At 32.6% G+C, this 12,080-nt stretch overlaps 1 protein-coding gene across 2 annotated transcripts in view; it reads right to left on the minus strand.

Annotated features, from left to right (window-relative positions):
- The window catches only part of RASA1 (RAS p21 protein activator 1), a 98,171-nt gene that overhangs the window by 44,704 nt on the left and 41,387 nt on the right, over positions 1–12,080 (minus strand). For both annotated transcript variants that reach the window (XM_006197639.4, XM_072958424.1), the window contains exons 2-4: positions 4,977–5,129; positions 3,846–3,981; positions 3,135–3,205 (exon numbers count right to left, since the gene is read on the minus strand). In XM_006197639.4, coding sequence (XP_006197701.1) covers positions 3,135–3,205; positions 3,846–3,981; positions 4,977–5,129 — 360 coding nt within the window. The remainder of the gene's footprint in view (positions 1–3,134; positions 3,206–3,845; positions 3,982–4,976; positions 5,130–12,080) is intronic.

Genomic DNA, 12,080 nt, shown 5'->3' on the forward strand with positions numbered 1-12,080 from the left:
ACTTTTCTTTTAAGGCCTGAACAAACGCCTGAGTGTTTAAGCTTTCAAAACTGACTGGATGCTACCACTGACGCTGTATCTATATCCCTATCTGTCATATATATGTACTTTTAAAATTTATTTTCCTTTCAGTCTTCATATTCACAAAGCAAAGTTCTAGTAAGTAAATTTCTTCCTATATCTTTGAAAACTTTGCTTTTCTCTAGAATACCTCAAGCTACACTGTCACCTGGACTAGGTCAAAAATAAGAACTTGTACATGACACTTGAGATGTACTCTTTTAAAATAAGCACAGAATACTGCATTCTCCCTTAATTCTACAACCTTGAACAGGGACCAGTATTTCACTAGCTGAAAAGTGGTAGACATTATCACTTAATCAAATAAGATTATTCCTTTCCAGAACCAACTACCTAAATAAATACATTAAGAAAATAATTATAAGTAAGTGAAAGGGGAGTACCTAAGAACAAGAAGTCAAAGCAAAATGAGAAAGAAATGACAAGTTTCATTTTTTGGTCAAAAGCAGTCATAAAAGTATTTTTTAAATTTCGATTTCTGTTATTGTTGCTCTACTACTAACATTTTATGATGGAAAAAAAAAAAGATAAATAAAAAGCTTACTAGCACAAATAACATAACCCTAAGATTCATTCTGTATTATTCTGCATCTTCCCACAAAACAGGTTAAAGTGCTTTATTAAATCTCATTAATATTCAGATGTTTGTACCTAAAAAAAAATCTCAGGTACATACAAATTTTAAAAAGACTTATAAATTCATATGTATTTATGTCATCAAATTAAAATTTATACATTCTAATTCTTGTTTAAATTTTCATCTTTCTAGATAAGAAGTTCTCAATTTTTGGAAGGTCTCTCAGGACTCCTTTACACTTTTAAAAACTGATGGCCCTAACAGGCTTTCTTTTATACAGATTATATCTATATTTACTATGTTAGAATTTAAATTATAAATGCTTAAAAATATTTATTAATTCCCCTAAAAATAATAATATTCCCTATTTTATGGCAACATAAAAATATGAAAAATAATTATAATTTTTATAAGGTTAGTTAAGAATATTACTGTTTTGCATTTTTGCAAATGTCATGTCTGGCTTAGCTGAAAATTGTTGAATCCTCACATTTTTTTCCGTATTCAATCTGTCATTATATGGTTCTTGCTTTGAGTATATGAAGAAAATCTGGCTTTCTACAAATACGTAGTTGAGAAAAGGATAAGTATTTTAATAGCCTTTCAGACAATTATAGATATTCTATGACATTAATCCCAAAACTTGCCTTATGGTACTTCCTAGAAGGTTGGTTGTAATGTGGAATCTAGAACTATGTATTAATGAACTTCCCAGACTCATTCCAATGACATCCATTGATCTATCTTGCATTTTTAATGGATCTTTTCCCTGTGCATTAATTTTGTACATGCATTAATTTAGAAAATACTGGTTCACTGAGCTATACAGGTCTTTCAGTGTAAACATATTAAATAGTATCAAAATATCACATTCTTTAATACTACCACCAATCTCATTGGAAGAGTCATTAATTATTTGGAAAGCTGTCAAACTCCTGATGGCAAATATAGGGTTTCCAGAATTCTAATTATTCCTTGAAAGCTCAAATTGTCATTGGCAACAAATACTGCCAGTTATTTTCCTTGAAGGAACAAACTCACTTTGTCTTTAAAAAAAAAAAAAAAAAGGTCAAATACTCAAGTCTGAATAACTATCGTTTGCCTGTCAATCATTCTCCTAAAATGGCATGCACAAAAAGAGCAGCTAGTTCAGCTCTCAACGCCTCTTTTCCTCAAGACACTGAGCTTTGCTACAAAGTAGAGGTGTTTTCTGAGTATTTTCCATTTCATCACATAGATGTTAAAAAGATGTATAGCCAAAGGTTGAGATTTAGTAAAGTAAGTATTTTTACCATCTTATCAAAAACATTCTTAAAGGAAACTGGATTTTTTTAAGTGCAAGTGTGTGGCCACTGCCTTGATTTGTGCTAAGGCACCAGCAGTTTGACTGTCCACTGCTTCTGTACCATCATGTAAATGTCACGGTGAAAAAGGTAAATTATGTCTCAGTATTATTATAAAAATAGTTTTGATCTTATGAACCCTTTGAATGGATCTCTAGGGTCCCCAGGGTTACATGGATCACCCTTTGGGAGGTGCTGCTCTAGATGATCCCACTGAGAATTTACAAATTACCCAAAATCCTCAAATATGCAGTTCACCCCTTCTTTTTCCTTCATTGGCTATTCCAGCCTAAATCACAAATAAAGGTGGGCCAATAAGAATTAAATGAGAAGTTGTTATTTTGAGGACAATCATAAAAACCAAATGCCTATTTCGAGATTTCAGATAGTTCAATCTTTGTTTTTTAAAATATCACATTTCTAGAAAATTTTAGTACCTCTCAAGTTTACCACTGTATTTTCAATGCTGCTGTTGATTTCAGCGAGAAGCTGTATACTCAGAATCAGTAATTATTCAAAAGCAGCCTTAATGTTTTATCAGAAAGAAACAATTTCCTATTGTAAAGCTAAATAGCTTATAAAGATACTGATTATTTGATCATTAACATAATTTGATAAATAAAATGACCACATTATATAATAAATCAAATCCTATAGAAATAAAAAGAAATCATATGTAAATTAAGTCACATAATAAAAACAAAAAATTATCATGTTCTATAATTTTACACCACTAATAACACTCAAAATTATTCACTCATAATGTAAAATAAACTTTAATCATCATTTGAGTACCATTTACAGTTGACACATAAACATCATGTAGCAATAAAAATTAAAACAGAGTATAGAATATAGCAGAACTCCCCTTACTCTGTCAGAGATAGTCTAATAAAAGCTAAACTATTTCTCCTGGCATCTTCACTGTGGCCTCTCTAATCCAAATCTACAGTCTGAACGGGTAAGCCAACACAGGAGGACGGGAACAATGGGCTTAATATTAAAGAAATGCTTTGCTGGATGTTATTTCCTCAAATTCCAAAACCTTCCTAGTCCAAGAGCAACAACACATTTTCTGAGTCTTTCAAATACCTGTTTTAAACGCCTATACATGAAAATATGTTATAAAATACCTTATTTCATCTGTGTCTGGCACTTTTGTGTAAGGTAGAATGGCTCGAACACGCCTTCTATCTTCTACTGGCTAGAAACCACAAAAAAAATTGACTCACAAAAGATAAGTAAACTTTTTATGTCAAAGTCAAATCAAGTATATTCACACAGAGTTAAAGCCAATAAAAATCCACATTATAAACTCCATAGGATCATTCAAACTATTTTTTACTGAGGCTCTAAATAACCAAAACCTAGAAATGTTCATCTTATTTTGTTGTTGTTTTTATAGAAACTCTTTTAACCATATAACCAAACTGTTTTTAATCAATTAATATGAGTTATCTTTTAATTTTAAATAAACTACACAGATCATACAAGGTAATCTTTCTCTTATGATGCTGAAGTCATTTCAGAATCCTGCAGCAACTTCCGCATTAGCACTCTGATCTCAGTAATTACTTCTCATTCATTCAAAAATATTTGTTAGGGTATCACCATATAGTATGATAAAAAATCTTGTAACTTAAATACAAAGTTACAGAAAAAGTACTTCCTTTTTTTAAAGTTGTCAGTTTTGCTCTGACACTACAACCAGAATTAAAATGTAACACAACAAATACTCTTGAATTATATTATAATAAACACACAATAAATTGAACAAGAACTAACACCATTAGTAGAGTGAAATAATAAAGTTTTGAAAGATATTTTATTCAAGTTTTACTTGCCTCTGGCGGTGCAACTGGATAAAGCAATTTTTCTCCTTTAAGCAAACAGGAAACATGACTGTAATAACCTATTAGGTCTGACAGAGAAGAAAAACGTCTTCCACCAATGTAGTAATCTCCACACATAGCAATAATCCTGTTTGTACAGGAAAAAAAAATACAGTATAACAAAAACCTTTACAGCCAGTTTCGAAGACCAAGCCCTGTAGAAACTCTCTATAAATCTCTAATTTTCATATTCTTTTCCTTTATCTGCGTCCCTGTATTAAAATACCACTTATTACTACCTTCACCATATGTAAATTACTTGAGATTACTTCTTTCAAAAAGCTATATGTATACATTTGATATGAAATACATATCTGACTTATAAACCTCAGTTACATAATTCATTAAAATATTTGTAAATTCATCCTCACATACCTGTTCTAAATATTCCATATTTAAGACAAAATAGCAATTTTTATAAGTTTTCTTTGGTTAAAAGTAACTTACAGATCTCTTGAAATATTGATACAGAATATAATAATTTAATATTTTACACACATTGTAATACTCTTAAAGCCTACCTTAAAATCTAAAAATCAAGAGTATTACACTTTATCAGTTAACATTATAGGCACTAGATGATTTTTTTAATGTCTCCCATAAAAATGAAATCAAATACAATACTATATGCACACATATTTATACATACAGACTTTGCACCTGAAAAATCTATATGTCTGTTTAATTGAAATGAGTCTGCAAAGAGTTTCAGAACAGTGAAGCTAAAACGAATTAAAGGGCAAACACCTTGACTCTTAAAACACTGTTTCTGTATTTTCTGTTACTTTGTGGTCTAAACGTATTCATTTCCTTTATTTCCACTTTACCAACGTTTCTTTTTAATTCTTTATACTTTAAAAGTAATAATTACATTTAGGATTAGCACAAAAGGTCCAGTAACAACACTGTTTTCAAACAAAAATGTAAGCATTCAATAATAATAAATTCAAAATCACTGATTAAATCATTTAACTGAAAACATACTTCTTTCTCCATTATTTAAATGTCACTAAAGCAAGTATATTTATGAATACTACAGCAAAAAAGCTATATAATATAGCCTCATAATAGGAATAGACTTACCTAAAATGGTTGACAACATTTGTCTGGCTAAGAAATGAAAGTACAAAGGACCCTGGCCTCCGATCACTTTCTCTTATAAGGTAACTGCCGGACTTCCCTGCCTGCCTGAGCCGTTCTTCTGCTATAGTTCTATCAAGTTTTCCATGATACCACCTAAGGAAAAAAATTAACAGATTAGAATAAAAATAGCAACCATAAAATTACTACTGGTAGTTGAAAAACATACTACTAGAGGTTTTAAATACCTACATGTAACTTAAACATTTACATTCTACTCTGAACCAGTCATTCCAATTTTAACTCAACTGTTTTCAATTTCTCAGTCTCTCAAAAATAATCCTTTTACTCGTTTTTTATTTTGTTCTATGTCAGGCCTAATCACCTCACATATACACCTCTTCTATTTCTGCCCATGTCTCTACCTTCAGGATTGTCTATCTGCTCAAGAGACAACCACTTATTACAATCAAATCCTTACTTAGAAAAATAGGATTAAGACAGACAAATGGAAACGAACAATTTATTACCTCTCTCTATATAAGGAACCAAGATGTGATATAACAGGCACATAGTACTTAGGAGAAAATAAAACTATTCCATTTTAGGTTTGTGCCCTAAAGTAGGAAACGGAACAACACTGTCTAAGGATTACTGTTCTAATTTCCTATTTCAACATGAAGCTGATTACTCCCTTTTGTCTTAAGACACTCTTAATCATAACCACACATTTGAACTCAACTCTTCAAGTTTATTTAACAAACATGTGGGAAATACATACCTCTGTCTCCTTAACTTTCTTGCTCTCAATTTAACTTTCTTCTACCTACCATACCACCTGACGATCTGTTTAAATCACTGGCAATATCTTGGCTATAACTCTAGCATCATCCAGGCCACCAATCTATGCCTATAACAGCCTTCAGGATTTATATAATCTGGAGCATGCTTAGAAACAGACTGGAATTATCACATTGTCATGGTAAGAAATCTACAATGTAATTGTTATGAAATATTTGTACACTTTTAATATATTAGTCATCCAAACTTATGCTTCAGTACAAGTAGCCTAACTTGAAACATTCAGAGGAAAATAAACATTCATATTACAGTGATATACTTAATATCTAGCCATAAGTTAACAGTCAAAACTATTATGCTACCATCACTATTTTTGTAAGCTTGCTGTAATGAAAGCTTACTATTTGATTCCTTAGTTTATTTAAAAAAAAAAACTCAAAAGAATTATTTTTAATTTTCTTATAAAAACCAACCCACTTACTTGAAAGTCTGTGTATAAGACAGAAGCAAAATAATGAAAAACAATCATGGAGCTTGGTCATAACTTAATAGGAAAAACATAATTGTAAACCATTAATATTAGAGGAAGAAAGGAATGAACAATGAACATAGCATTCCTCTAAAATTTTAGTTCCAGTTCAACCAATGTGAAATTGGCATATTCCTTAATACCTCAAAGTAGTGGAGCTATCCCACAGAGCAGATTTGCACACTGAACAAAGGAAAAATTAAGGGCAATTTTTAAAAAGTACTTATTTTTGTGTACTTGATATTTGTTAAATTTCTGTTGTGTTTTATGCAAAAAATCTCCATCTGTAAACTCACCACGAAATGATGCACACAGAGGTGAATGATGCATTACACAATTACTAATTTATAATAAATACCTGATTAAAAACTTTTATATTTGTGATTTTTAGTTTTTACATCTATGTAATTCTGTAAGATTCTGGCATTAAAACAGAGGTATACAGGGACATAAATCTAAATAAACAACTTTGTTTCCTGAATATTAGTAATTCCCTTTATGCCAAAAGTTTGTAAGTTTTGAACTCATTAGGCAAAACATGTCAATCCTGATTATTACTATAAACTGAAATTAAATTATCCAACAATTGGTTTATGAACACATACAAAATTGAGTGTGATCCTCAAAGAGTTTAAAACATTCCATTGTTACAAGTGTCTGTTCTAGGAAAAAAACTGAATGGTCTTAATCAAAATTCAGAATTTCTTGAATTCTCTTTGTTAACTTCAAATTATCAAGGTCAATCACATTAACAAGAAGATTTTAAATGTATCTGCACAGATTTATTAAAACTACTACCAAAGCATAAAAGCACAATTAAACATGCAGTCTTTATCCCATTTAAAAACCTGAAAATCAAAAAATCAATTATACTAGATAAAAAATAAATTTAAAACTGCTTTATAGAATCATGATATGCAGCTAAAACAAATATTTTATAAATAAGCCACAAATCTAATGTGATATGATTTGATTCAAATACTTCATATCCACTGAGCACTAGTCCTTAGGTCTCCTTTACTCAATGCCTCTCAACTTCTCCTTAACCTAAGATTTTTTTTTGGTAAAAAATATGTAGGGTTAGGGTCAGCATCCCTAAAGCAGTGATTTCTCATGTAGAATCATTATATATTCTGTTTAACCTAGCAGCCAAGAAAATGGTCTCTACTTTAACTTTCTGAAATTTATAGTTATCATTCATTTTATATAAAAAATAACGAGGAGTACGACTTCTCAAAACATACCCTCAGACCAAAGATACGATGCTCCCCAAGGAGACATTTTCCTAGTGGATATTTGTCTAAAAGACTCAATTTAACATCATTAGCATCATTTCAATAAAATGAAAGAAAACATGTATTTAATCATGCCTACTATTTCTCTAAGTCTTCACAGTCAAAGCCTTATTATCTCTCTTTAAAGATAATTTTGCTGGTAACTATTTAAATAAATATTTAAAGAAAAACAAAAAATGCAACTGGAATCTGGAACACTTCAAAAGAACACACAGAATAAGTGAAGTGTCCTACAGGAGAAAGGATATTCTGAGTGTAAACTGAGATTACTGAATATCTATGAACTCCATCACTTTAGTTAAATTTTTTATTCTGCTCATATATGTGGCAATTATAATTCACAGACTGTACCTGGTACATAGTAATGTTAATCTAAAAAGTATCTGGTGAATGAAAGAAGTGTTGAATCTAAAAACACAATATTGAAAGACTTTAGAAGTTTAGTTTGACTCCTCCCTGCCAACGCAAAGGAAAGAGAAAAAAATCTCTTCTTCAATGTCCACAGTAATAGTTCTGATCTTTGAAGGTTGCTATCTACCTCTGAAAAGAGTATGAAAACAATTTAGGCTGACAGAGCTCGAAGAAGGATGGCTACATGCACACACCTCACAAGCTCTTCCAAAGAGTGAAGCGGGACTCAAGAGACTAGGACTTTTTAGAAACCTCCCCCCACAATCATGGCCAAGTCTCTACACTGGGTACCTCATTAAAGTCACTTGTAAAACAGGGAGAAATAATCTCCATCTCAACCTCAAAATAAGTTAAATATTTGTCCTAAACTCCTTCAAAGAAAACTGTAAAATGAAAAAGCACTACACAGGCTATATACACAGTACAGTGGTTAAGAGTACAGGCCCGAGGGCCCTGCCTGTGTCTGAATCCAGGGCTAACTTCTTAATTTATGAGCCCAAGTCTCCTCATCGACAAAAAGGTACAGAGTAACAGTATCTACCTCATAGAAGGCTGATGAGATATTATCATGAATGAATACAAAATTATACACTTACAAATTACATACACATATACACATACAAGACTACAGAACTGATTAATTCAACTTCATCAACAAAAATCTCAAGTTTTATACCGTTGCATGATGGATGACTACTTTGTGGATGACCTAAGCCTCAACTGTCTTCCTGCTCTCCAGTCTTGTTTACCTTCCTTCTAATTTTGGGATGAGAACAGGAGAAACCAATCTTTGTTTCTGCTAAGACATTGATTTTAAGAGGGAATTTCTTCTCCCAAAACCTCTGTTTTGAATGTTACAGGTCATACTATTAATTGAGGTTGGAGGCACAAAAGAATTCATAAGCTAGAAATTCTTTCATTTCTCCTGGCAATTCTAGAAGGAAACCCGCACGTAGCTCCATCCTTTCCCTAATGGGGGCATATGCTTTTGCGGGATGGCAAGAACAGTATGCATTTGAGATACTGTGACTTAAATTTGCCTAAAATAACACTTTAATAATAAAGTATCTGTTTCCGTATTTAGAAGGAAATTATCCCTGTCTTGCTCTGTTTCTCTCTTTCCCTCTCTCTCTCTCTCTAAGGAAGATGGGGGAAAGAAACAGCATGACATTTAAAAAGTAAATACATTTTTTCCTCAGCTTTTGTTGAAGAATCTTACAGGCAGCAGTGGGGTCCCCTGACTTCATTTTCTCAGACACTACACCATCAGTTTATCTAAGATATAACATCCAAGATGAAACTGTACATTAAATAAGTCAACAGTAAAAGAGACAAATTGCACACGTTTCAGGAATCATTTCACCTTTAAATTTGGAATCACATGAATGTTTTTATGAACATGTTGTATACTGGTGTAGTATATTTAAGGGGCCTTGGAGGGGCCTTTGTGCTTTTCAGTCTTTCCTAATCAGGTAGAATAATACAGAAATTTATACGAGAACACAAGCTGGTGTGAATATAGACAGTCACTTAATTCAAACTACACAATTATTTACAACTAACTTGACAATCCTAAATGGAAACTGTCTACTGTAGCAGAAAACAATGAAAATAGCGCTACCATCAGCAAACTTCGTCCAAAAGGGAAACTACACTGAAGTTCCCAGCAGATCACTTTTACTTTCCACTATGCTCTTCCTCCTGGTTATGTCACTGACAGGCACCAAAGTTCTTACAGAGAAACATGTGCGCAAATCTACTTGCCAAAAAATCTCTTGTCACCTGAATCACTCGGAACGCTGTATCCCTGATCATCCTACAAACTTCTCAAGTCCTTCTGTGACTCTCAAAGACATTAATCAGGTTTTCTCATATATGCTGTTCTTTCTGAAATTAAACTGGTTATCTCAGGCTAGTAAGACATAAAGACATATGCTCAAACTACTATAAATCTCCTAAAATCCCCATATTTCCTTTTAACAAACATAGTTCCTACAGTTGTACAGCCTGAGCTGGTAGTTAAGAAAAATAAGTTGACTTTTTAAAGTGAAGGGGAAAGTAAAGAAAAGATATCTTATACTGATTTTATTCAGTCTTTTTTTTTCATCACTTGTAGACAGACTAAAATTTGGTCACAAGTAAATTCACCTGAACAACCACTAGAATAAGCAAAATAGATGTAGTACCCCTTACACCAACTGTATTAATTAAACTTGAGAAGAAATGTTCATGCGTACGTTAGACATTTGAGTACATTTGTGTTCAGGCAAATAACAAGCGTGTGTGTGTCTATGTATTTAGTTATATATCTCAGATCACATTAGCTCAAGGCAAGAGCAGAAACTCTATTTCCTTTTGCCACAGGTAACATATTTATAGGGTCCAAAGGAGGTTTTAGTTCTGTGGGAGTATTTGTAAAGAAACAGCACCGTTGCATGCCTATTCATCCAAAAATTCAATTTACTGAAACAGAAATATACACAAGGTGGGACCAACAACACAATGCACATGCAACCAAAAGTTTATACTGAAGTGCACTCAACCAAGACAGTCTCGTACTCACTAACCTTGACTCCCATCATCCTGGAACACAGATAATGAAGGGTAGAAAAAGCCACACCCTCTCCAAAAATGTTATGCACTAATCAAACATTTATTAAAATAAAAAACAAAACAACAACAAAAGCAAAAGCACAATACTTACTAGTAGGAGGCTAGCATCAGTTCCTACCTTACATCCTCCATCTCCGATATCTGTGTAATTTCATTTCTCAAGAACTACCAATTCTTCCAGTTGAGTTTCTCTTAGAAATTCAACAATTACAGTGTCATACCAGTAACTAAGTGCATGAAAACCGGGCAAGGAAACGACTTGTGATCATCTGGTTCAATGCATTACTCCAACATGGTTATGAACTAACTACCCTGAAGGGGTAGTTTTTCTACTCAAGAAACTGTTTTTTTTAATTTCTCAAAATGTTCAATCTAAAACTTGGGAGAGTATGGTGATTCAGTGGCTACCTATTGCAATTAAAATATTCCTTAACCTGTATTTCAAGATATACCTTTAAAACACTGAATCTAAAGTTTAAAAGCAAACTTCAGTCTAGCATGGCCTCTTATCTAGTCCATCTCCAACAAACTACATGCCAAGCATCGTGCTACATGGTAGGAAACAAGTTAACACCAGAGAACACCATAACATAGAAGTTACGGTCTACTGGAGAATACAGACAAAACAGGCACCTGCAGTCAGGTACAGCAAGTACTAGAATGTGGGGGCATATGGAAAACATCAGTCTTAGCATTTTACTATACACTTCCTGAAAAAACTGATGGCTAAACGGAAACCTAAGAGATGAACAGCAAGTAATTCAGAGAAAGCAAGGTACTGAGAAGGTGAGAAAGACGTCACAGGCAGAGGGAAAAAGTAAAGACAAAGGCAAAAAAAAGTTTACATACAGATATGGTAATATGAAAATACTTTAAACTTTCAAAATATACTTTACAAGTCTAATTCTTAGCTGGTAAAACAAAGAATATACCCTCTGAATTAGATTAGACTGATAACCTGACTTGCTGAACTTCTCTTCTTTCAGTACCTCAAAGAGAAATCTATCTTAAAGAACATTTTAAAAGTTCAGAATATTCTCAGATCTATCCACTCTTCTGCACTGAGCAATAAGTCCAATGAGGGGAGGTGGGAGTAGGTGTTATAACATAACGCTCAGAGTTGTCTACAATATGCCCATTATCCTCTCCTCTAAATCCTTTATATCACAAACAAATTACATTTATTCTGTCAACAAATATTCTTTAAGCACCTACTATGTTTAGGCACTGTTTTAGAGATAGGTTTCCTATGTTTTCTCAAGGTGTTTTTCCTATGTAACATCTGTTTTAATGCGGTGGAAAAGATTATGCAATTTAGCCACAAGTCATCCTAAAATTAAGGTATTTCCTAGGGTTTTTTCCTCAGAAATTTCTATTTCTCTACTCTCACTCATGGAAATACCAGTACCTCTCTAGCTCAAACGATAACTTCTGAGGATGAGTCCCAAATTCTTCTCT

Source organism: Vicugna pacos, chromosome 3 (genome assembly GCF_048564905.1).
Source record: "Vicugna pacos chromosome 3, VicPac4, whole genome shotgun sequence".
Taxonomy (NCBI): domain Eukaryota; kingdom Metazoa; phylum Chordata; class Mammalia; order Artiodactyla; family Camelidae; genus Vicugna; species Vicugna pacos.